At 40.8% G+C, this 26,648-nt stretch overlaps 1 protein-coding gene across 1 annotated transcript in view; it reads left to right on the top strand.

The window, feature by feature from the left end:
• The first annotated feature begins 929 nt into the window (after window positions 1-929).
• The window catches only part of ARPC1A (actin related protein 2/3 complex subunit 1A), a 28,807-nt gene continuing 3,088 nt past the window's right edge, over window positions 930-26,648 (top strand). Inside the window, exons 1-8 of the mRNA XM_058569259.1 lie at window positions 930-1,019; window positions 6,081-6,174; window positions 9,869-9,973; window positions 16,767-16,989; window positions 18,997-19,104; window positions 21,462-21,674; window positions 23,729-23,804; window positions 24,021-24,214. Coding sequence (XP_058425242.1) covers window positions 6,111-6,174; window positions 9,869-9,973; window positions 16,767-16,989; window positions 18,997-19,104; window positions 21,462-21,674; window positions 23,729-23,804; window positions 24,021-24,214 — 983 coding nt within the window. The 5' untranslated portion in view covers window positions 930-1,019; window positions 6,081-6,110. The remainder of the gene's footprint in view (window positions 1,020-6,080; window positions 6,175-9,868; window positions 9,974-16,766; window positions 16,990-18,996; window positions 19,105-21,461; window positions 21,675-23,728; window positions 23,805-24,020; window positions 24,215-26,648) is intronic.

The following is a 26,648-nucleotide window of genomic DNA, read 5'->3' as shown; positions in this document are numbered from 1 at the left end:
GGGACCAAAGACTTTGTAGCCACGGGACAAAGCAAAACCAATTACTTCCAGTGCATGCGTGCTCCCGAACAAGAGGATTAACCAGCCCCAGAGAACATAGTGAGGCTCTGACACTTGGAATTTGACACGTTCACTTCTGTGAACATCACCTTACAGCCAAGCATTGGGGTCAAACTTGTAAACCACCACAGGGAACCATACAGACACTTGGTGGGCGACCTGCTGTGGCCCCGAGGACAGGAGTGCTGCTCCAGAATTTCTGTGGGTTCAAGGGCGGCAGGTCTAGCCGCAAGTGGGGTTCAGAGCATTTCCTTGAAGGGCGACAGGTCTAGCCGCAAGTGGGGTTCAGAGCATTTCCTTGAAGCCGCATCTGCACAGGAAGCTGTCTTCACGTGTTTGGGGGGAGATGCTGAATTCTCCCAATTCCTCTGTCCTGTGGCGCTATCTTGGGAGCAGGAAACAAGTGACTGAGGAAGGGTCGCGAAAGTTCCTCGGAGAGGGCTTTGCACAGGAGACTGGCTCTGACGGGGGTGTCTCTGAAGGGGGAAACACGTAGTCGTTCGTCGGGTTCGTGTGGCGCGAAATGCGTCATATAGTAATTCTCAATTCTCAGTAATTCATTTCCCGACAAAAGCACTCGCGAAAGCGCCAAGGCTCCACACTTCGCTCCGCCAGTCTGAGGAAATTTTTCGAGGACCGGAGTAAGACGTTCACGCTGTCTCGTCACCATTCCCCAGCCGTTTTACGACACCGCTTCAGAAAGGCCACCGCGGCCGCTCACAGGCCCGACCCTGACCCGCCGCACCCGCTCGGGACCCCTGCCGCACGACCGATCAGTGCGCGTGCGCGGACCGCCCGCGCCGCCGCGCTGCGCAGGCGCCGTGGCCATTTCCGGGATCTGTCAGCCGCTCCCTCTGAGCCTCGGTCCTCCGCCCGCGCCCGCCGGAGCCTGTTCGCGTCGACTGACCAGAGTCCGCGAATTCTCCGCTCCGAGCCCGTCCGGACTGCCCCGACCCCAGGTAAGGGGCAACAGGGGCGAGCTTCTGGCTCTGCTGGCCTCCACTGCCCCGGCCTCGACCCCGCGGGGGCGGGAAGGCGGGGGTTTAGGCCGCGGGGCCCGAGGCTGAGGGGCGGGCCGGGTCTCCTTGCCCGGCCTCCCGGAGGGGCGGGGATCCGTGTTCTCCGTGGGGCCTGGCGAGCCCCTGGGATCCCCTTGAGGGATCGCTTCTCCCAAGATTTTCAAGCTCCAAGCCTCCTCCCGTGCCAGAATTAACGACTCCTGCTGCGCTTCTATTGCCCTATTTGCATCTCTATTGTGGGCATTTATCACAATCTGTAAAATTGTGGTAAATGGGATCCTCTGCCCTCTATCGAGCGTCACGAGGGACCGTTCATTCCTTTTTTTAGCGTCTAGGAGAGGTCCCTGCACACAGTCGTCGCCCGTGGAATGTTTGGCTCCTGTCTGGGGCAGCCCCCAATCCTTCAGCTGCCGGGTGGACCCTCCCGAACTCGAGAAAAACCTTCCCCCGAGTTCTTTAAGATTCCCCCGCTCCGGTGCCTCCTTCCCTTAAGTCAGAATTGCACATATTCGCTCCTCCTCGCTCCTTGTCTCTAAGGAACCTTTTATATGGCACCTTGCACATTCCAGCCCTCCCGTCCCACTGCGGCAGTTACAATCCTGGCACCACCACTTGGTTGGGTGACCCTGGGAAGATTGCTTCTCTGAATCCCTGTTTCCTCATCTGCAGTAAGAAGATTCTTAGGGCTTTTCTGAGGATCAAGTGAGTTTATTTGCATAAATTGCTTAGAAGAGTTCCTAGTCCAGAGTAGGTGCTCAATAAGTATTAGCTATTATTACTGCTTCTGGGCATTCTATGCATGTCTCTCGTCCCTTCCTCCCCTACACTCTTCTTCCAGACTTAAGGACCAGAAAAGTGTCAGATTTATTTATGTTTCTGGCCCCAACCCAATACTTACTACACTGCTTAGATCTTTGATTATAAAGCCATGTGTTCTCATACTGCAGCTTTGGAACCTGAAGGAAATGCTAACCGATTTTCACCTACCTCAACTCATTGCCTAAGTTACCTAAACTATCCTAGTTCTGCTCTCTTTTGTTAATTTTATCTAACCTCTTGTTTTCACGTAGGCCCTGGGTTTTTCAGGTATCAAAAAAACAGAGACTCTATCAGTCAGGAAGGTGTTTTTAGGCTATTTGGGAGAGGGTGTAAAGCTGCTTCCTACAACAAAGTATTCGGAGAACTTCCAAGGTTAATTCATTTACTTATGACGATTAAAAGAAGGGATCATCTTGGAAAATTAAAACTCCTGCTTGGAGGGAGAGTGGCAGTGTTTTGATCTAGTTGACTAACCTGTGCTGAAACAAATTCTGCATAAAGAAGTTTAAAATGGTCTGCTGGTGAGGCTGGTGCCTGGAATTGGAATCTGTCTCTGGACGTTGTGGAGGGTGTGGTGACCTTGTTGGAGTACCTGGTATTGCTGGGTTGGGTAGTGAGAGCAATTAGAAACTGGGTGAATCACGTCTTGAAAACTGAAATTCCCACTGTACAAATACTTTCAAGCACCAGGGCCAAGAATTTAAAGCATATGTGGATGTTTCCGTGTTTGGAGGATGCTAACTGATGTGTACTTCCAGGGATAGTTCAAAAGCCTGGGGTCAGATGAAGAAAGGGAACTAACTTCTTGAGCATCTATTTTGGGCTAGGCTTTGTGCTACATGCTTTCGCTTGTTATCTCATTTAATCCTCCTCCCTACAGCTTTCGGATGTCAGTGATATGTCCATTTTACAGATGATGAAACGAGATTTAGAGGTACTGAGTGACCTGCCTGGGGTCTCATAGGTAGTATGTGTCAAAGTCAAGATTCAAACCCACGTCCCCTTGGCTTCAGAACCCATGGCTAACCAAACATCAGAATGACTCTGTACTCAAAGTGATAGGTAAAGAAAGGAGGTGGGGGGTGGCAGTGTTCCAGGGGTCATACTGTGCTATAAATCATTATCTCTGTCAGTGCTAGACAATAAAAGGTCATCAATAGAAGATTGTTAAATTTCACGTCACTACCTTTTTGTCTGTCCTTTTTTTTCTTCTCTACCTTCATTAAGACAAAGGTTTTCAGATTCCACTTAAATATTAATCACAGCTTAGAAATTATAATTATCACCCTACGACAGAAGGCATCTTTTCTTGGTACAAAATTCAAGCTGCTATTATTCTTTTGCTTTCACTGAGTTTGATGAATACAGTCTGTGTGTACTGGGCGCCCTATAAATTTGACAAACGTGAATGTTGTCTTGGTCTACAGACTCAGAATAGCCACATGATTATAAAAGAAGTGTAAGTCTGAGTGTATGTCCAAATATAGAACTTGAATGGTATAACAAAATTAGAAATGCAATTTTAGAAGTAATTATGCCATTGTGTAAATGTTTACCTCTTTTGAAGTCTTTGCTATATTGCTTATAAAACTGAGTTGAAGAGTGAGAAAGCCTTTGTCTGCAGCACATGAAATATGTGCTTTTATTGCATGCAGATATTCACATTAAATTATTAATTTGCAGGCCAATTTTGTTTCAGTTAGCAAATGAACCTATAAAATGTGGCTTTTGAACTAAATTGCTTTTACTTAAGGAGCTATCTGTTACACAACATGTTATTTTGAGGAACTATGAGTAAAACCTGTTGTGGTAGGTAAGCATCTGATATCAGGGATAAAGAGAGAATTATGATACGGTAGCATCAGGAAGCTTATTTTTTAAAAAACAAATTAAGCAGTCTCATTTGAATTCATTTAAAGTTTTTTTTAAATTTCCAATGAGAGGCTTTTTCTTTATTTTTGAGTTGCAATTTGCATTCTAGAACACGTAAAAGTAAAAAATTAATGACCTAAGTAACTTCACTCTTAGAATAGAATGTGAAACACTGACATTTCTCTGCCAGTTCCAGATATCAGATGTTTTCTTTAGGGGTGCGCTTATCTCTTTTTGACCTTTGGGTTTCTTTACAACAATTAGCAGAGACATTTCTTTTGCTTTCCATTGAGATTGATTTCTGCTTTGTCTGCTGAACTACTTCACAACCTTCTGGTGGCCCTTCCATTCATTTCCTGCTTGCATCAGGATTCCTGTCTCACATTTCAGTATCCACCCTAGGTTAACGTGACTTGTACTTAAGTGTATTGAAACTTCAGAGTGTTGTGAGAGTACCTCTTAGAAATGATAAAATAGGGGGGCGAGGAGCAGGGGAGCCTGGCTGCTTTTTTGAAAAAATTTCACCTATTTCAGGTAATGGTTTCTTCTTCAGTGGATCTAGGTTTGGGTGCCTATAAAATAGAGAATTTTATTTGATTTTTAATTTAATGATGTTTCACAGGTTCCTGCTTTTCATTTAGTTACAATAAATAGTTTAAAGAGTAATATAACAAACATCTACATACTCTTTGCCTAGATTCACCAGTTGTTAACATTTTGCCACATTTACTGTCTATATATCTGCTTGTCCCAAACAATTGAAAATAAGTTACAGAAGATGTCATGACACTTCGCCCCTAAACACTTCATCATCTTTATTTCCTAAGACTAGGACATTCTCCTACCTAACGGCAAACAATTATCATAGTTAAGAAATTGAAAATAATTCCATATTGTTATGTAATATGTAGTCCAAATTTAACTTTTACCTGTTGTACAAAAAACATCTTTTGGGCTGGCCCCGTGGCTTAGTGGTTAAGTGTGCACGCTCCACTACTGGCAGCCCGGGTTCGGATCCCAGGCGCGCACCAACGCACCGCTTGTCCGGCCATGCTGAGGCCGCGTCCCACATACAGCAACTAGAAGGATGTGCGACTATGACATAGAACTATCTACTGAGGCTTTGGGGGGAAAAAAAAGGAGGAGGATTGGCAATAGATGTTAGCTCAGAGCCAGTCTTCCTCAGCAAAAAGAGGAGGATTAGCATGGATGTTAGCTCAGGGCTGATCTTCCTCACAAAAAAAAAAAAAAATCTTTTATGGCTATTTTAAAAATACAGATTACAATCAAGCTTCATTGATCAGATTTGGTTTTCATAGCTCTTTTCATCTAGAACAGTCCTCCCAACCCCATTTGCCTTTTTTTTTTTTTTTTTTTTGGCTTGGGGAAGATTCGCCCTGAGCTAACATCTATGCCAGCCTTCCTTTGTTTTGTATGTGAGTTGCCGCCACAGTGTGGCAGCTGATGAGTGGTGTAGGTCTGCACCCGGGAACCGAACCCAGGCTGCTGAAGCAGAGTGTGCTACACTTAACCACTAGGCCACGGGGCCAGCCCCTCCATTTGTCTTTTTTGAATAGTCCAGGCCAGTTGTTTTATAGAATGGCACACATTCTGGTTTTAACTGTTTATTTCCCCTTTGTGTTATTTAACTAATTCCACCTCCCTTTATTTCCTGTAACCTGGAAATTAGGTCTGGATCTTGATTGGATTTAGAGTAAATATGTTTGGCCTAAATACTTCATAGGTAGATTGGCCATATTACCAGGTTTCTCCAGGATAGTCCTATGACCTATTGTCATGGCGTAATTATTAATAGTGCCCCTTTTTGCTCTCTTAAAAGTATTCTGGTCTGGATGATAAATCAAGTGGTCGCTATTTATAAGTGATGATGTGCACTTTGTGTTGCCTCCCATCAAGAGGCCCATCAGATTACATTGTTCCACTATTTATGATACTAAGTTTGATCACTTGGTTAAGGTGGTGACTTAGTTTTTTTATTGTAAAGGCATGTTTTTCCCTTTGTAATTAGTAAGTAATCTGTGGGATGATAATTTGAGACTGTGAATATCCTATACCCCAACAATCTTTAATCTATGGTTTTAGAATCTCTTGATGACCCTGACAGAATAAATTATATGTTGGTGGTTACAGTGCTAGTTGTATTTAAATGATTAAGTTTTGATGTTGAGATTGATTCTTTTTTAATCGGAGAATGTTTTTATTTATCCCCAAACATTTTAAGATCCCCCAGACAACTTAAATATTGGTTGCCTGCCATTTTAAATGCTTTTTTCCTCTTTCTCCTTGCAGCTTTCTATCCTTTGAAAAACACTAAGAATAATGTCCCTGCATCAATTTTTGCTAGAACCAATCACCTGTCATGCCTGGAACAGGGATCGTACCCGTAAGTATGCTATTAACTTTGCTCCTGTATTTTGGTACCTTTGATACTTTTAGATTTAGGCACCTTTAGGGATCATATATTTCAATGTCACATGTGAAAAAGACATAGATTTAGAAGGGAACTAGGTCAGTCCTTTGGTTTACAGATAGAGAAACTGAGGCCTAGAGCGTTAGAAGGACTTTCCAGTGGTTACACACCAAGTTAATGTCAGAGCCAGTTGCTAACACCCAAGCCTCTGGCACTTTGTCCACTTTTTTTCCTGCAGTACCACTTGGAGGACAGTTTATATCAGCGACATCTCTCATTGACCTAAGAACGCAGTGTCTGGAATGGTTGTACAGTAACATCACACTCATCCAGCATTTAGTCAGACTGCTAGGACCTAGAAATAAGCTGTTAACAGAGACATATGGTTTACTCCTCTGTTACTGAGAACAGTATTAACTAGTATTTACTGTGTTATTTATAATAAGCTTGAGTTTCTACTTTTCTAGCTCCAGCAAACTAGGAGAGGCTGGCCCGGTGGCGTAGTGGTTAATTTCTCACACTCCTCTTGGGCGGCCTGGGGTTCACAGGCTCGCATCCCTGGCGTGGACCTACACACTGCTCATCAGCCATGCTATGGCAGGCTTCCCATGTATAAAATGCGTGCTCATCTTCCTTTACTTTATATGTGGGACGCCTGCCACAGCATGGCTTGATGAGTGGTGCATAGGTCCATGCCCCGGATCTGAGCCTTCGAACCCCCAACCACCAAAGCAGAGCACGTGAACTTAACCATTACGCCACCAGGCCAGCCCACTGTCTTTTTTTAAATAGCAGCTTTATTGAAATATAATTCACATAACATAAAATTCACCCTTTTAAAGTATACAATTCAGTGGTTTTTAGAATATTCACAGTTATGCAACAATCACCACTATCTAGTTTCAGAATCTTTTCATTACTCTGGAAAAAAACTCTGTACTCGTTAGTAGTCACTCCCAGTTTTCCTCAAAACTTCCAGTTCTAGGCAGCTGGTAATCTACTTTCAGTCTCCATGGATTTGCCTATTCTGGACATTTTATATAAATGGAATCATACAATGCTTATGTGTCTTTTTGCATCTGGCTTCTTTCACTGAGTGTGTTTTCAGGGTTCATCCATATTGTAGTATATATTAATACTTCATCCCTTTTTATGGTTGAATAATATTGTGTAGATATACCACATTTTGTTTATTCATCAGATAGTGGACATTTAGGTTGTTTCCCCTTTTTGGCTATTGTGAATAATGCTGCTATGAACATTCACATATAAGTTTTTATGTGGACGTATGTTTTTGATTCTCTTGAGTATATCCCTAGGAGTGGAATTGCTGGGTCATGTGGTGACCATGTTGAACATTTTGAGGAACTACCAGACTGTCTTTCAAAGTGGCCACACCATTTTACATTTTCACTAGCAGTATACGTGGATTCCAGTTTCTCCACGTCCTCGTCAATACTTGTTATTTTCTGTCTTTTTTATTATAGCCCTTTAGCCACTATATCCTAGTGGGTATAAAGTAGTATCTATTTTTAGTTTTGATTTGTATTTCCCTAATTACTAATGATGTTGAACATCTTTTCACATGCTTATTGGCTATTTGTATATCTTCTTTGGAGAAATGTCTATTCAGATCCTTTGCCCATTTTTTAAATTGGGTTATTTATCTTTTTATTGTTGAGTTGTAAGAGTTCTTTATATATTCTGGATACGAGTCCCTTATCAGAGATATGATTTATAAAATCTCCCATTCTGTGGGTCGTCTTTTCACTTTCTTGATGATGTCCTTTGAAGCAGAACAGTTTTTAATTTTGAAGAAGTCTGATTTATTTATTTTTTTCTTTTGTTGCTTATGCATTTGCTGTTGTTTCTAAGAAACCATTGCCTAATTCAAGGTCACAAAGATGTATACCTGTGTTTCCTTCTAAGAGTCTTATAGTTTTAGCTCTTATATTTAGATCTTGGATCCATTTTGTGTTAATTTTGTATATGGCGTGAGGTAGGGGCTCAACTTCATCCTTTTGCATGTGGATATCCAGTTGTCCCAGCACCATTTGTTGAAGACTGTTCTCTCCCAGTTGAATTATCTTGGCACCCTTGTTGAAAATCAATTGACTGTAAATGTGAAAGTTGATTGGACTCTCAATTCTAGTCCATTGATCTTTATGTTTATCCTAATGCCAGGCCCACACTGTTGATTACTATAGCTTTGTTAAGTTTTGAAATTGGGAAATGTGAGTTCCTGCTTTGTAATTCTTTCTCAAGATTGTTTTGGCTTTTCTGGGTCCCTTTCATTTCTATATGAATTTTAGGATCAGCTTATTAATTTCTGCAAAGAAGCCAGCTGGGATTTTAATACAGATCGCTTTGAATCTATAGATCTTTTTTAAAGTAGTTGAGATGTAATTCACTCTTATTTTTAAATAAATCCTTGGTACATAAACAGTACACTCCAGGTTATTGCTGGGTGAAGAGAAAACCCAGATATGAGCCTCTATATTGTGTGTTTGAAAATATGTAACTTGGCAGGATGGTGTATCTAGAGCCTCTGTTTTGTGGTCATCTCACAGAGCTTCATAGCTGAGTTTCCTGTATCTTCTGTCTCTACTTTCCAGTCTAAAAATAGATTTTTGGAGTATTTCCAGTTATCTTTAACAGAAATGCAAGTTATCGTTGTCCTCATTTAAACTACTTGATGAACTCAATATATTAAGTGAAATTTTTTGTTATGCGATGTTATAATTTGAAATTTATAACATTTTCCAGATTTAAATTTTGATTGGGCTTTTGAAATCCCTATATGCATCTTAGAAATTTAGAGAAATATATAACTCGTTTCCAGAAAAGCACCTAAAGTCTTAGGATTTTAGTGCTAGATATTTATCTAGCTCCATGATTTTATCTGTAAAACAGATATAGCTTCCCTAAGGAGGGGAGGAAAGGTGATATATAATAGATAGGGGAACTATTAAATGATTGACCTCAAGTTTGGGTTATAGATCCTAGTTTTAATTTTAAGAAATCAATTTTTTTTAAAAACTAGAAATAAAATTAGTATAAGTTCAAAAAAATCCATTATATATATATATATTCTTAATATTTCAGATTGGTCCAAGAGATTTCTCTTGAAAACAGAATTTTATTTTGTGATTTATATTGGCTTTATTGTAAAGGAAAACTTTGATATATTATCAGCAGAATCAAGTTTTTTTTAATAAACTACTAGTTCTAACCTGGGTCCATGAGAACTTATAAGCTGTTTTCAGCGTTTCAGAAAGTCTAACAGAAATGAAATATTTATTGCTAATAGTGTTATGCAGGTGAACTAAAATGTCAAATATCTTTACTATGGGCTAAAATTATATCAGCTAAGTATAGTAACATTGTTTATTTCTTGCTGGTTAGAATCTTTAATTGACAGTTGTATATGTCTCTGATAAAATGAATTTTTAAATTTAGTTTTTCTACAAAATATTTAATAATATGGGGTCCAAGTAGAGGTAAAAATAATAAAAGGAATTCTTCAGGGATGAATATTGGGAACCATTTTTTGGAAACAGCTTTCCTATTCCTTCCTTTAGTCTCTTTTTTAAATGTCAACTGTAACATATCCCTTTTTGGGTGACAATTTCAAGTTCAGATGTTAACTGTTGACTTTTTTCTCCAGAGATTGCCCTTAGCCCCAATAATCACGAAGTCCACATCTATAAGAAGAACGGGAGCCAGTGGGTGAAAGCTCATGAACTCAAGGAGCACAACGGACACATCACAGGTAAGGGAAGATCACTGTGAGCTTAGTATCGTAGTTCCAAATTCAGCACTCTTCTGTTTAAATAAAGAGCTCAGTAAAGTATAGTCTGCCGTAATATTTAAAGTTGTGCAGCATTGACTGAGTTTTCTTTAGAAAATTTGAGAAAATATCATAGTAGTGATCTCAATTTTTAAGTGCTTCTTTTAGCCCCACTGGTATACAGCACTCTACTAGTGTCACGGAAAGCACTGACCCTACTCTGAGGACTGAAGAGCTTAGATTAGGAGATGAGACGTGAAAGCAAAAACTAGACGGCATGTCAGCTGTGTGAAAGTGTAAGCCAGACTGTGTTGCCAAGTGCCGAGGGAACGCAGTGTCTTCCAAGAGTTTCCTGCATGTTGTTTTTGGGGCAAGGAAGACATTCCAAAATACTGAAAAGGACAAACAGTAATATAATGCACATCCATATTCCCACCACCCCTAATTAACAACTGTCTTGTTACCTGTGCCAGAAAACTTAGGAAACAAAGATTTAGTAATAAGGAATATTATTTCAGATAATGGTAAAGTCCCCTCTCACCACCAGTCCTATTCGTCTCCTCCAGTCTGTAATTTGGTATGACATTGTCCCAGTCCCTTTTTAATACTTTTACGTACATTTATATATATTCGTAAGCAATCTTTAGCACTACCGTATTGGCTAGTATTTTTAAATGTTACATAAATGGTGTCGTATTGTACATCTCTTGCAGCTCACTTTTGCATTCCACATTGTTTCTGTCTGTCTACGTTGGTGTATCTAGATCAAGTTTATTCCTTTTAAGCACTGTTGAGCATTTCATACCTCATTTATTCACTCTTTCCTCCATTGAAGGGCATTTAGATCGTTTCCAGTTTTTCCTTATTACACTGAAGTGCTAAATCAGGTGTCCCTGTGCAGGTCTCCTTATATACATGTGAATGTTTGTGTCTGGCAGACTTGTTTCACCACAGGGGGCTGTACCTCTTCAACTTTGTTAGGCATCTTCAGATTGCCTTCATCCTACAGCTGTGTATAAGAGTGCTTATTTTCCCACATCCCACACACACTTGATATGGTCACACTGATGAGTGGAAGATGGTGTCTCTGTAAGTTGTGTTTTCCTGAATAATAGAAAGATTGAGCATATTTTCAGATGTTTATTAGCCATCTGGACTTTCTTTTTCCTGACTTTATTGTTCATAACTCCTGACCATTTTTCCATTGAGTTTTTGTCTTTCTCTTGTTTTTTTTTTTTTTTTTTTTTGGTGAGGAGATCAGCCCTGTGCTAACATCTGCCAATCCTCCTTTTTTTGCCGAGGAAGACTGGCCCTGGGCTAACATCCGTGCCTATCTTCCTCCACCCTATATGGGACACTGCCACAGCATGGCCTGACAAGCAGTGCGTTGGTGTGCACCCGGGATCCGAGCCAGCAAACCCCCGGCTGCTGCAGCGGAGCACGCATGCACTTAACTGCTTGCGCCACCTGGCCGGCCCCAGTCTTTCTCTCGTTGATTTGTAGAAAACTGGATCTTACAGCAATGGCTCTGAGGCAGATTCTTGAGTGTACGTTAACTCTCATCAGTGATAGAAACTATCAGTGAATAGATGGATAGAGGTGGCAAACAGCAGTGCTAAGTTTTATTAAGCAAGTGTCACATAAAGGAGGAGGAGGAGTAAGAGTTTGTAAAAACAGAGAGTTTTTACAGTGGTTTTCAGAATTTAGTGAACCAATCCTGATCCCAAATTTCAAAAGAATGTATTGCTTTGTTATTAAGTCATGTCTGGCTATTTTTTAAAACAACATATTCACTTACTACTTTGTTCAGAAAGAACTCTTGTTCTTTGATCCTTACTAGTAGAGTTACTTCTTTATCCTGTATTTTGACAGAGTTGACGCAACCGCTTACTTTCAACAGTTTGGCCAAGCACATTAAAACTTATTCTCCACAGCTTTCAGTTATAAATTTCTCACTGCAGTCTTGAGTTTCCCCTCTCCTCTCAATGACATTTGCACTTAAGTGGGCAGCAAAGGGACTGATAGTGATTTTTCTTTTTTTTTTAATTAGGACCCTGGAATTTTGCCTCTAATCCCCTAACATACTGATTAACTTAAAGATATCCTTCCCCCAAATCAGAGAAAAACGTAACATGTTTTGACTTTCTGCACCCTTTACATTGTATTCCCCAGCAAAAACTCATGACCATTCCTTCTGGTTTGACCCGTGATTTGTATGTGATGCTAGTGAGCACCAGGAACTGACTGACTAGACCGAACCAGCACCAAAGACATAATTTCTATTTTTGTTGCTGTTGCTTTCCCACAACCTTATTTCTATTAGGTTTGGCCTATTTTCTTTAAGTGTCCTTGCCAGTAGTGTTATGGCCTAAACATAAGAAGTCTCATATTTTAAATTGGAATTTTAGCATTAGGAAATACTTTTAAATGAGAAAGGGCTAAGATGAAAGACCAAAGGAATAGCAAAAAAAAGTGAAATATTTAGTTATGTCTTTTTTCTCCCTTGCTTCTGTTTTGGAATCCTTTGAACTTGGGCCTGTTTTCTGTCCAAATGCTCAAGTGACAATTTTTTTAGATCTGAAAAAACTGTTGTTGGAAAAATCTAAATATAACTCTGTGGCAGGAGACCAAGGATCAAACATATTTTCTCAGAAGGATAGTAACTACAGAAAAAAAAGTATCTTCTGAAGCTTTCTAGAAGAAAAGACTAGTCAGTATTACAGAGAAAAAAAGTATGGCAAACATCAGAGGGATATCAGTGTTCTGGTGTTTTTTTCTGTAAGTTAATTCTTTTGTGTTAAATGTTTGATCACTGTCTCTTTTTAAAAAACATTTTACTGTGGACAGTTTTAAACAGATAACGAAAACAAACAGAATTATGTATTGAGCCCCTCTGTGTGTATACCTATCACCCAGATTCAGCAATTATCAACTCACAGATAATCTTGTCCTTTTCAACTCACCTTCCTCCTTCCTGTACTATTCCAAAGCACATCCCAGACATATGATGTTATATTTCAGTTGGTATCTCTAAAAGATAAGGATTCTTCAATAATAACCAATACAACAGTCTCTTTTAATTGGGATCCTAACAAGGTACACAAATGGTTGTGATTAGTTAATCTCTCTCTTAAGTCTTTTTGTTTTGTTTTGTCTATAGGTTCCCTTTCTTCTCTCTTTTTCTTTGCAATTTATTTAAGAAAATTGAGAAATCAAGTTGTTTGTCTTGTAGTGTTTTCCAGAGCCTGGATTTTACTGATTGCAAGCCCATGGTGTTTTACATATTCCTCTGCCCTCTGTATTTCCTATAAATTGCTAGTTGAAGTTAGATGGTGGTAGGTTTTGTCATCAAGGAGGCACAGAATGTCTAGTTTTTCTTTTTGTGATGTTAGTGACTGTTGATGATTGGTGCCCGTATCCTTTCACTTAGTAGTGGCTGCAACACGATGATATTCTAAATCTATCGTTTCTTCTCTATTAGCTGGAATACATTTATAAAAGAGTCACTTACCTTCATCTACTGTTTGGCTACCCTGAGACATAGTACAGGAAAGACAGTATAGATGCTCAATTCCCCTCCTTTTCCTTTAAGGTCATCTGATGGCTGCAAAACAGAACAGAAAATGCAAAGCTAAATTAGTAAGAGATGAGAATTTGCCTCTTACTGAATATTTTTAATAAGTGTGTGTTTTGAAAAAGTTTAAAGTTAATGTCATCTAAAATAGTTTGAGGCTGTGACTATGGTTTACAGCTCCCATGTTCAAGTGAAGGATGTAGCTATAGAAGTAGACTTAGAACTATAAAACCAAGCAGAAGGCAGTTCTTTGTATATTTCTCAGAGAGTAAGGATCTGTTGATTTTTTTTTTTTTTTTTTGGTGAGGAAGATTGTCCCACACAATTAGCTCTGTTAGCACAGAGCTAACATCTGTGCCCATCATCCTCTATTTCATATGTGGGATGCCTGCCTTAGCACGGCTTGATAAGCAGTGCACAGGTCCGAACCTGCAAACCCCGGGCCGCCAAAGCGGAGCATGCGAACTTAACCGCTACGCCACTAGGCCGGCCCCTTGATTTTTTTTTTAAGCACCTCATGCTTAAGCACCTCACAAATTCTTATAAACCACACATGTGTTTAATTAGAGCAGTGGTCATATGGAATAAAAGGTGAAATTTGAGACTGTCAAAATCTTTCCAAAATCACTGAGCTTTCTCTTTACAAGGCAATGTTCTGGATATTAGAGGGTGTGTTAGTTTTCTATTGCTGTGTAACAAATACTACAAACTTAGCAGCTTAAACTAAAACACATTTATTATCTCACAGTTTCTGTGGGTCAAGAGTCTGGACGTGGCTTATCTGGGACCTCTGCTTAGAGTCTCACAAGCTGTAATCAAGGTGTCAGCCAGGGATGGGTTCTCATCAGAGGCTCAACCAGAGAAGGATCTACTTCTAAGCTTCCTCAGGTTGTTGGTGGTAGAATTCATTTCCTTGTGTTTGTAATATTCATGACAGCTTGCTTCTTTAAAGCCAGCAATGGAGAAGGAGCATGAAAGTCTCAAGGAAGAGGGGCTCTATGCTCTTGTGTAATCTTGTACACTAATCACGTACATCTCATCACTTTTCAGCATTCCATTGGTTAGAAGTGAGTCACAAGTCCTGCCCATACCCAAAGAGATGGGGTCACCCAAAGGCATGAGTATCAGCAGGTGGGATCATGGGGACCACCCTAGGGTCTGCCCACCACAATAGTTTCAGATACTTGCTTCCTATTTTCAAGAAGCTTGTAATCAAGTTAGGAAAATAAGACAGTCATAAAAATAATGTGTGTGTGCGCAAATATTTTGCATCACACTTCTGGGAATTTATCATAGATAATTTTATTATTTATTTATTTATTTATTTTGTGAGGAGGACCAGCCCTGAGCTAACATCCAATGCCAATCCTCCTCTTTTTTTGCTGAGGAAGACTGGCCCTGGGCTAACATCTGTGCCCATCTTCCTCTACTTTATATGGGACGCCGTCACAGTATGGCTTAACAAGTGGTGCATCGGTACGCGCCCGGGATCCAAACCAGTGAACCCCGGGCCGCCACAGCGGAGCGTGCGCACCCAACTGCTTGTGCCACCGGGCCGGCCCCTATCATAGATAATTTTAACCAGAGCAAAAATGTATGTGCCTGAATGTTTATTCTAGTTTATCTGCTTTAACAAATGATTGGAAACTAACAAAATGTTCAACAATGGGATGTTTTGGGAAATTATTGTGAGAAGATCAATGTTCTAAAATAAAATATAACCACTACTAATTTATAAAAAGCAGGAGAAAATGTTTGCCGTAATATTAATATCGTTTTGGGGAAGGAAGGTCTATGAACGTAGAGAACAGGGGCAGAGCTTTGTTGACTTTCAGCATGTCCTTTTGTAACGTTTGTTGCATAAAACAAAATTTAAAATCTGATGAAGAGAGCTACAAAACTATCCTGTAATGAATGGATTTAAAATCAAAATCCACATCACTTAGAATACACTTCACGTGTCTTTTTCCCTTCAGTGGCGCAAATAACTGAGCGGGCTATTCATGTGCTTGAATGAATGAATAAACTCTCCATATGACTAAAGTCACTATGCCTTAGGACTAAAGGAGACTTTGATTTCTATTCATCTTACTTTTTTCCCATATAAATATCAAGAATGCTAGTTATTACTTTAACGAGATATTTATAACAAAAATTTATTAGTATTTCTGTTCTTTCTGTTTTTTTTGCTGAGGAAGATTCATCCTGAGCTAACATCTATTACCAATCTTCCTCTTTTTGTATGTGAGCTGCTGCCACAGCGTGGTCGCTGACAGACAAGTGGTGTAGGTTCGTGCCCGGGAATCGAACCCAGGCTGCCAAAGCAGAGTGTGCCAGATTTAACCACTAGGCCACTGGAGTTTGCCTAGTGTATCTGTACTTTCAGTATGAAATTATTTTTATAGGAAATACCTCATCAATAACTATAAAATGACTGAGTCATAGCGGATTTTACTCTAGGTATGTAACAAACTGACATTGACTGTGGGATCCTTCACAGAGGCATCAAATAAGTAAAAGCCTGGTCAAATAAGAAAAATAAACCTTACATTAAGATACATATTTAGGTCTCTTCCTAGTTTAGATGCAAAGATATTCAAGGACTCTTTCACAGAACGTACATCGTATAGAAAAGGTATTTAGGTTAGTTTAGATGACAGTGACCTTTAGGAGAATATATAATGAATCACAATTTATGTTTTCCCCTCTATATACTGAAGATTATTTTTCTTTACCCTTTATGTTGTTTTTAGTTGGCTGCCATGTAGCACACTTTCAGTTAATATCATGGAATACGTTCTATTAATGAATGAATAAAGTTACTTTCAGAACAAAAAAAAAATCTAATAGAGATGAAAAAGGTAATGGATCTTCAGACCAGGTATCTTTAGAAACCTGTGAGTGGGTGGAAAGAATGCCCCTGCTTATTTAGTTTTGTAACCTCTGGAATGATGGAACTGCATTATAAAATAGCTCTGTTCTCCCTGGCCTCATAGAGGATCCTGAGTTACAGGAACTTTGCAGAGAAACATCCTTGCCTTTGTGTGTGAGGTGGTGATCAGGACCATAGATGGGGGAAGGATGGGGCTGGGGAGGAGGTACCAAGTCCACATCTGGCGCCACCATGCTGGTACCCACCTGCCTGTGCCGTGTCAGTGTCGTCCAGGCAAAGCAGATGACACCATGTCTTACCTGTTACAGGTATCGACTGGGCTCCCAAGAGCGACCGCATTGTCACTTGTGGGGCAGACCGCAATGCCTATGTCTGGAGTCAGAAAGATGGTGTCTGGAAGCCAACCCTGGTGATCTTGCGAATTAATCGTGCAGCCACTTTTGTCAAGTGGTCCCCACTAGAGAACAAATTTGCTGTAGGAAGTGGAGCACGACTCATTTCTGTTTGTTACTTCGAATCTGAAAATGACTGGTAAGCAACATCTGAATATTTTTTATTTCTTTCTATAGAATTATACATTTAGACTGCTGTGTTCTTGGTGACTTGAGGCACTAGGTGAAGGCTTAAATATGACTTCAAGTTTTTCCTCAGCTGGAGATTTTTTTTCCTCTGAAATTCTCCATTTTCTCTGATTGAGCATTTTTCCTTCCTATGTGCACATTGAGTCAAATCCCACATCTTTCTCATATTAATATAGTGCTGTGGCTTCCATGTTCTGATCTAACTTGTTTGTTCTGTAAGATGCTACTACTCTTCTCACTCTGTACTGTCCAAATTGCTGTCTTCTTTCTCTGATATATAAATTATAAATTTGAAAGATTCTCAGTGCCCTGAGGAATAATTTTTTTCCCTATATTATCTATCAACTAGGATTCTTACAGATAACAGTGTTCTCTTTCTTTAAAGTTTATTTGCTAACCAAATCTGTGTCTTGATATAATATTTTACTGGTTTAAACCGTTGGAGTAAAAATTGACCAGAATCTTGGAAATATAATCAGACTGTTGTACTTTTTTTTAATAAATCACTTGTAGCTGAGCCAGTCAAAATACAGAGGTTTATTTTTATGGGTAACTTGCTTGAACTACTCCTTCCTGCTTACTTTGATAAGATAATGCCTCTGCTGTACCTGGCATGCATTCAGAAAGGGTAGTAAATACCTTTCAACTCAGAACTGTTGTTTAATATGAAACCGGCAGTGTTTGCATTTGCACTAAAAATAGCAGAGTACACATTACTCTTTGTGTTAGTGTTACTGTTTGCTTTCTGCTGAAATAGTGAGAGGGAGGGCTCATCATATTACATTTTGTAATTTAGCAAAACCTCAGAAATTTTGATTCTTTGAAGCAAAAGTCTTTGAATTTGCAACAAGATTGATTTGTGAATTTAAGACATGCATTTTTCTTTCAAGCATACAAAAAATAAGGCTAACAGAGTGTTCCCTGCTAAAAATCATTTGGTAAGGCTTGCTGTTATGAATAGATGAGAAACAACTTTTCTTCCTAGGTAACCTTCAAGCTTAGTGATTGTTCACATTTTTATTCATTGAAAAATGGTCTCAAATTTGGTAAATTGGGCTTTACTGTAGTACAAAGTACTGTCTTTTGAACAAGCTGTATGTTTAGGGGAGTTTTCTCATGGTACAACGTGAGTACTTTAAAACAACCTCTAAAAGCTGTGGGTTTATAATTACATTATACAACAAGTCAGAACACTGTCTGTTTTTCACAAAGAAATTTTTCAGATAAGTTCTTAAGAAGAAGATTCTATAGAAAAGTAATTTAGTATTCAAGGAAAGGCATTTGGCTCGATATTAAGTCCCTCAACTCTTGAACAGCAGAACATGATTGGGTTTTAAGCAGCAATTTAGAGGCAGAAATTGAGTTAGTTCAGCCAGAATAATGACTGATCTTAGACATAAATAAACTTTTGAGTAGAGCTAGAGAATTAGGTAGAGGCTAATCCCTAACAAAAAGTTCTGCTAATTTCTTGGTTGTGATTTCTTGGTGAGAAAAAATTAAAACTAATTTACAACTTCATGGAGACTTAGCTATCTTACAACCCAAACTTAACCCAAGATGAAATAACATCACTGAATATTTAGAATAAAAATTCAGATAATTTCAAACCTCAATTTTTGTTTCAGAGGTTGAAGTCACACATAATCTGAAACCCCGTGGGGTAGTACCAGAGTTAATCCATAAATGTACTTACTAGCGAGGATCCCCTGGTGGCTGGAAACGTTCAGAACGAGCTGCTCTGGTGAGGATGTCAAGGCCTAAAAGAGAGGAGAGCAGAAGGGACCATTTGTGGTTCTTTCTCCTCTCTTTCTTTAGAAATGCACCTTCTCTCTAGCAGGAGGCCTGGGAGCCACGGAGGAGCCATGCTTAGATGTCTTCACCTGACACACACTTGTGGGTCATTTGGGGACTATTGCTTGATGTGTGGGTAAACTAAAACGAGTTTCTCCTTTTGTAGGTGGGTAAGCAAGCACATTAAAAAGCCGATCCGTTCCACGGTCCTCAGCTTGGATTGGCATCCCAACAATGTTTTGCTGGCAGCAGGATCATGTGATTTCAAATGCAGGTGGGAACAAATGAGAATTGGCAGACACACTCGAGCTGTTTGTTGTATCTTTCAACAAATATTTTTAAGGTTCCTTTTCTTTGCAAGGTACTATGCCCGTGAGGGACTCAGAGAAGAAGGAGCTGGTGATCTAGAAAAGGAGTTACAGTAGGTGCATAAATCACTGAGGTAGAAAGAAGTGGACTTGGAGGTGCAGTAGGAGGGAGATGCGAGGGCGGGGCTGGGGAAGTTTTCCTTGGGCAGAACATCCATGGTTGGGAGTGACGGTAGGGTGTTCTCCTGCCTCGCCCCCGACTACAGTATTATTTCTCATTTCATAACTCAGGCAGCAGACTTGGCAAATTCCAGAGTGAAACTAAGATTAACAAAACATAGCTGAACAGTGCACTACTGAGCTGTTATTGTGCTGTTCATTTTCAGTTAAAGCTTTTTATTTGTCATTAGCATGAGGCTAGAAGAAACACAGCCACTTTGCTCAGAGCTTTAAGGATCATACCATATAATTGCTTCTTAAAGTTGTTCTTTATCAAGCAGGATTTTCTTCCCCTTAGCCAAAAGAAAAACAAGTAAATGTTGCTTCATGTTGACTATGTGGTGGGTTGGGAGATGGGACTCATCTTTCTTTAGTAGACTATGTGGAGAATTTCCAGAAAACCTGGATAGTGATTTATATCCAAGAATACCTGAAGGTTTTTTGTTTTGGCTTTTTTTTTTTTTTTAAAGATATGTGTGGGAATTTGGCTCTGGGAATGGAGGTATAGTAGTGTCAAGGCACTTTTTGGAAAAAGGTTTGTTTTCCTACTTAAGAACCAGTGTAACAGTAAAGATATGTAGAGGGGCTGGCCCTGTGATGTAGTGGTTAAGTTCACATGCTCTGCTTCAGTGGCCTGGGGTTCACAGGTTCAGATCCCTAGTGCAGACCTAAGCACCGCTTATCAAGCCATGCTGTGGTGGCGTCCCACATACAAAATAGAGGAAGACGGATATAGATGTTAGCTCAGTGCCAATCTTCCTCAGCAAAAAAAAAAAAAAAAAAAAGATACATAGACATTCTCTAGATTTTTTTCATATTCAGGAGCTTTGTTGTTTGTGATGTGTTATCTGGAGTCATTCTAGCTCCCTTAGAAGATGGGACTAAGTGGTACTGATCTAGACCATCAGGCTATGTCTAAAAATCTGGTTTTGAAAATAGTTTACAATTCTTTTGTTAATATTGATTTCCAGATAAACTTTGCTTTGATTTGTGGCCCCGTGAGTATGGGTCTGTTCTGTTCACACTCTCAAGTTGGTGGCTGAGAACCATCCATTCTTTCCTAGCCTCTGATGACTAAAGCAGTAGCCATCGGGGTGGTGATTGAAAGCACAGTGATTCTAAAGTCACGTCATCTAACTGACAGATAACTCACTGTGCCCTCCGCCTCTCTAGTGCCCTGCCTCTTCCAGAACTGCTGCTGCCATTGTCATTTTGGGGGAAAATATCCCAGATCATTTGGGGAGTCTTTAGCTTCAGAAGTTTTTGAAAGAGAAGCTGTACAAAGTAGAAATAGCATTGGAGGGCAAAAGGGACTAAAAGAATAGATTCCCAGCTGTTCTTTATCCCTTCTGCTTCCCATCTCTTGCTCAAAACATCCTCACACACAGCTTCATGGAATTAGAGAGTGAGAGCGATGACACTGGGCTGTAAAGGACCCTCCTTCGTCCCCAACTATACCTGCCACAAAGGCCGGACCCATGGGCCTGAGGGTCGAGTGAGCCCAGCCCTCTACCTGACGGCACTAGGGAGAGCCTGCCCACTCTCTCACTGACCTCCCTTTGCTTTCTCTTTGGATGTCCCTTTCTGTCTTTAAATGGATTAATACCATTAGTTTATTGTAAGGAGGCAAATAGTTTCCTCTCTCCTACCATCTGACTGTGTGGGCCTCTGGGAGTACTGTGTTGAGATTGATGGTGAAGTAGACAAGAACGAATGCTGTGCTCATTTAGCAAGGTCTGCCATGGGCCAGGGAGGAGCAGGACAGCAAGATCCCCCCAGAATGTGTACTCCACTAGGGTAGGGCTTTTGTGTTCATTACGTCTGGAACTGTGCCCCAGAGCGGTGCCTGACGCATCATAGGCGCTCCGTGAGTGTCTGTTGATTGAGTATGGATTTGCCAAACCTGGGTTGGCCTGTAGGCAGCCCTTAGAACCATTCTATGTCTTAAGAGGTTTGTGCATCTGAACTTGTCCTTCATGTTTTGCTTTTTATGAGTCAATCTCTTTGCATTCTGGGATACCTTCCGGCAACTACCTGTGGTCTGTTTCTATATACATATATTTTTATTTACTTTTTCCTTTTCTCCATGCCCTTTAAACCGCAGAGTGTTTTCTGCCTACATTAAAGAAGTAGATGAAAAGCCAGCCAGTACACCCTGGGGCAGCAAGATGCCTTTTGGTCAGCTGATGTCAGAGTTTGGTGGCAGTGGCACTGGTGGCTGGGTGCACGGGGTCAGCTTTTCTGCCAGTGGGAGCCGCCTCGCCTGGGTCAGCCACGACAGCACCGTGTCTGTTGCTGATGCCTCAAAAAGCGTGCAGTGAGTATTTGCCTTTTGTTGAGTTAGGCAGTGGGATCTCTCACCAGCTGGGTGAAAGCTGCCCTTCCCTGGGTGTAAGTGCAGGGCGTGAGCTTAAAAATCCATCCCAGAACTGCCAGGTAGCCTTTAAAGTCACAGACACTTAGATTGTCAATTTGGGAAAATTTTAAAGAGTTAGATGTCGCTTCCAGAAACACTTCTTAATTGAGTACTGATAGTGAGTCCTCTGAAGGACTCTACTGGTTTGATAAGAGTTCCTTCAAATAGCCAATTTAGTCTGTTGCTGTGAATTCCTTACAACACGTAAATGTCATTCATCCACCAGCCCTAGGTTAAATAGGAGAAGTGTTTTTACTGTGTAGTCAATGAACAATGACTCCATTAATTTGTGACTTTATTCAGTAATACTTAAAACCCTTGAGGCCAATTCCTCCGGTGTATGCTGGAAGAACTCGAATTGCGATGACTCAGTTGTGAGTGAGGTGCCTGCTTAGCCTTAAGGAGAGCATTAGGCATCTTGTCTGACCTCAGAATTCGTATTTGCTCATCATATGTTGGAGGAAGAGGGGAGATGATTGGAATCCTTTTCCTCTTGTGAATCTTTGTTCTTTCCTGGTGAATTCTTTTCCATTGGCAGCTAAAGGTAACCCACCTTTAAAGGTTTCCTGACTTGTCAACCTGTGTGCCAAGAGCCGGTCACATCAAGTGACTGACTCCCTCTGCTGCACAGTGACAACAAAGTGACGTTTCAGAGAGGATATTTTTTTCTGAACTGGATTGAATTGTTTTTTTTTTTAATTTTGTTTTTTTTAAACACCCTCCCTCCATTATAAATGATGAAGTCTTCCAGAAGATTTCTGTACATATGTAGGCACATATATATATATTTTTTAACACAAATGGGATTATGCTATGCATTTTGTAGAGTAATTTGCTTTTTGTCATTCAGTAATGTTTTGATAGCATAATTTGATTTGTGTACGATTTATTGTAATGCAAAATAAGCTCTTAGGATATGCTTATTACAAGCCCCTGACTATCCTCATATTGATTTATTTGGCTTTTCCAGTCCTGCAAGTCAGATTACATCCTCTACCCTTCTTCTCAAACATAAATATTTCGTTTAGTAAGAGCCACGTATGCCTCAGTAAGGCCTTAAGATGAGGTGTTAGGACTTTAATCTGATACCAATGGTATTGGGCAGGGAGGTCTCCTGAGACATAGTTAGTTTTCAAAATGCATCATTTTTTATGTGAAGCTATATGATCCTAATTCATCAACAAACGTGTTTGCCTGCCATATCTTTGTAACCTCTTGACCAGGTGCTAGAGCAGATAACTACTAAGTATACATGTGTATATATACACACACCCAGCCCATTTGTATGTGAGCCCCTGGCTGGCTAAGACTGTGTCTTGTTCACTGGTAGCCCCAGCTCCTAACCCAGTGCCTGGTGGAGGAAAGAGAATAGGCTCCCGTAAATGTTTGTAGTCCCAGCCCTCTAGGAGCCCACAGTGAGCACAGGTGAGGAGAGGATAACAGAATAAGGTGTTCAATCGTGAGTGGCAGTGACAGCAAGAACTCTAGGAGGTCAGAGAAAGGAGAAGCCACTTTAGGCTGAAGTGGTCCAGGAAAGCTTCATAGAGGTGATCAAATTAGAGCTGAGCTTCAAAGACTAGGGTGGACTTTGGATAAGCAAGAGGAGCAGAGACGGTGTGTGGCTAAAGGGGTGTAGGAGCAAAGGCAGAGATGGGAAAAACAAGGGCTTGCTGGGGACCGATCTGTGGACCAGCTGTGGTGAATTAGGTGGGGGGCCTCAGAAAGGGGTGGAGCACAGGCCAGAGAGAGCTGAAGGCCTCCATTTCTGTAGGTTATCTCATGGCTGTCTCCTGCTTGAGATTCCTGAAAACATAGGTCATGGGGCTCCTTTTAAACATAGTGTTTGTTTATACTGCCGAAGCCCCTGTGAGAATGGGGCCTTTGTCATCTTCTGTGTCTATAAAGAAGTTGCATGGTCTGTTTCATCTTGGTTTAACAAGTGTTCTTGTGTTCAGGGTCTCAACTCTAAAGACAGAGTTCCTGCCCCTCCTGAGTGTATCATTTGTCTCGGAGAATAGCGTTGTAGCTGCTGTAAGTATTTCTCTTCATTTTTCCTTGTAGTACACTGTATTTAATTCTCCAGAACAGGAACAGTGGGTGCTCTGTGACTGTGTGCACTAATACAAAGTAGAACAGCCTTTTAGAAGAAACAGCTAACCTTTAAGTAAGAGATGCCTGTGGTGGTGCACATTCTGCTGTGGGGTTGGTAGGTGTACCCTCCAGGAACTGACTGATGTCTTGTTTCAGGGCCATGACTGCTGCCCAATGCTCTTTAACTACGATGACCGTGGTTGCTTGACCTTCGTTTCCAAGCTAGACATTCCAAAACAGAGCATCCAGCGCAACATGTCTGCCATGGAACGCTTCCGCAACATGGACAAGAGGGCCACGACTGAGGACCGCAATACAGCCTTGGAGACGCTGCACCAGAATAGCATCACGTAGGTGCCACCCAGCCACCTGGGGTCCCCCGGACTGGGTCTGCCTCCCTGGATACCACCTGTAGCCAGGGCCCATCTGTAGAGAAGTGTTTAGGTAACCAAGCTGCCCTTCTTTCTCTCTCTCTTTCCTGACTGGGTCCCTATGAAAGTTCTGTGAACTGTGCCCCAGACATCCCTTCAGGAACGAGAGCAGCGAGAAGTCAGCAGCTTCCTGACTACAGGCTCTTATTTTCTGCTTGTGACAGAGAGTGAACCACCCCACCTAGTCCTTCTGTCCTTCAAGGTACAAGTGGTACAAGGCATCCCACGTGAGGAGTGCAGATCCTATTGTGGACTTATGAGCTGGTATGGCCTAACAATGCAGCCTCTTCCTGGGCCTTGCTTTCTCAAAAACTTGATTGAGGACAAAAGGAGACCTTCCTGCATGTCAGGTTCCTCTGGTAGTGATCACATGACAGGAAGATTAGTTATATCCTGTTTGAAAAAGTGATTCTAGCTGTCATTTCAACCATGGATTTCAAGTAATGTATATAAGTAAGAAGGTCATTTAATTAGAGAAACAGAATTCCTTAGCATCATTATGACAAAGTTGAGGAGTTTCTTGATTTATTTTTCATGAGGCGTATGTGATTATATAAGATAGTAGAACTGGGGCTGGCCCTGTGGTGTAGTGGTTAAGTTTGGTGCTCTCCGCTTCAGTGGCCCGGGTTCGTGGGTTTGGATCCCGGGTGCAGACCTATACCACTCGTCAGCCATGCTGTGGCAGCAACCCACATACAAAATAGAGGAAGATTGGCACAGATGTTAGCTCAGGGCTAATCTTCCTCAAGCAAAAAAAGAAGATTGGCAACAGATGTTAGCTCAGGGCGAATCTTCCTCAGCGAAAAAAAAGATAGTAGAACTGTGTTTGATCCAAAAAGCTTGATTTTTTTAAATCTAGAGGAGAAATGCAATATATTCTTGATATTTTAAATTACTGCATTCAGAGTTGGGTGCCATAGAATTTTCCCTTTTTGACTAGACCTTTTGTGTTGAGAGACTTGTGGTAATAATGGTGGGAAGAATAATGAAAACCTCTAGACTTTCTCTTTGAGAGAATTTTTTTTTTCTGTTTTGGTGAGGAAGATTAGCCCTGAGCTAACATCTGTTGCCAATCTTTGTATTTTTGCTGAGGAAGATTGGCCCTGAGCTAACATCTGTGCCCATCTTCCTCTACTTTATATGTGGGATGCCTGCCACAGCATGGCTTGATGAGCAGTTCGTAGGTCTGCGCCTGGGATCTGAACCTGCAAACCCCGGGCCGCCGAAGAGGAGCGTGTGAACTTAACCACTATGCCACTGGGCCAGCCCCTGAGAGAATTATTATTATTTTTTTTTTTAAATGTTTCAATACTGTTTTGTTGTTTTTTTTATAATTTTTTTTCCCCCCAAAGCCCCAGTAGATAGTTGTATGTCATAGTTGCACATCCTTCTAGTTGCTGTATGTGGGATGCGGCCTCAGCATGGCTGGAGAAGCGGTGTGTCGGTGCGTGCCCGGGATCCGAACCCGGGCCTCCAGCAGCGGAGTGCGTGCACTTAACCGCTAAGCCACGGGGCTGGCCCCTGAGAGAATTATTAAACGCAGGGTTTGCTTTTCATCATGTTCAGTGGAAAGGGCCACTGGACTTAAAATATGCTGAAAATGTCTGTGCTATATTGAAAAGTAGTAACTTGAAGGCATAGCAAAGCTTTTCTCCACACTTTTCAAGTTTCTCTGTCTTGAACGACTTTCAAAATTATTTCTTGTGAGTTTTTTCTTAAGCTTCTGTGCAGACTATGTATCAGGAAGGAAACAGCTCTCATTGCCTCTTTGAGACTTTGAGGTTAAAAACAAAAGGACAGACTCTTGCACATTGGCATGTCTACTTTTATTTGTAGATGTAAATCCTCTTTGCCCTGGAGCAGGGTCAGCAGCAGGCCAAAGAGGAAATATTTTAGGCTCTGAGGGGCGATACAGTCTCCATCACAGCTACACAACTCTGCCGTGTGCCATGTAAGCAGCCGTGGACAATACGCAAATAGCTGAGTGTGGATGTGTTTCAGTAAAACTTTATTGACGCCGAAATTTGAATATCACCTTATTTTCACATCATGAAATAATAGTCTTTTAATTTTTTTCCAACCATTTAAAATTGTAAAAGCCATTTTTGGCTCACAGGCTGTATAAAAACAAGCAGTGTGTGCCATAGTTTGCTGTCCCCTTCCCTAGAGGGAATGTTCTAGACATTTTGGAGGAGAAAGAAAAATATTGTCTGAGCTATGGAATTGATTTTCTTGAAAGTTTTTCAGATAATTAGGCTAAGACAAGTTGTTTCATTAGTCTGTTCCTCTGTTTTGCTTGTTTGGAATCTTCTGGTGTATCTGAATGTTGCTAACATTTATGATGATTAATTTC

Source organism: Diceros bicornis, chromosome 26 (genome assembly GCF_020826845.1).
Source record: "Diceros bicornis minor isolate mBicDic1 chromosome 26, mDicBic1.mat.cur, whole genome shotgun sequence".
Classification (NCBI taxonomy): Eukaryota; Metazoa; Chordata; class Mammalia; order Perissodactyla; family Rhinocerotidae; genus Diceros; species Diceros bicornis.
This window is presented reverse-complemented; position numbering and strand designations above follow the sequence as displayed.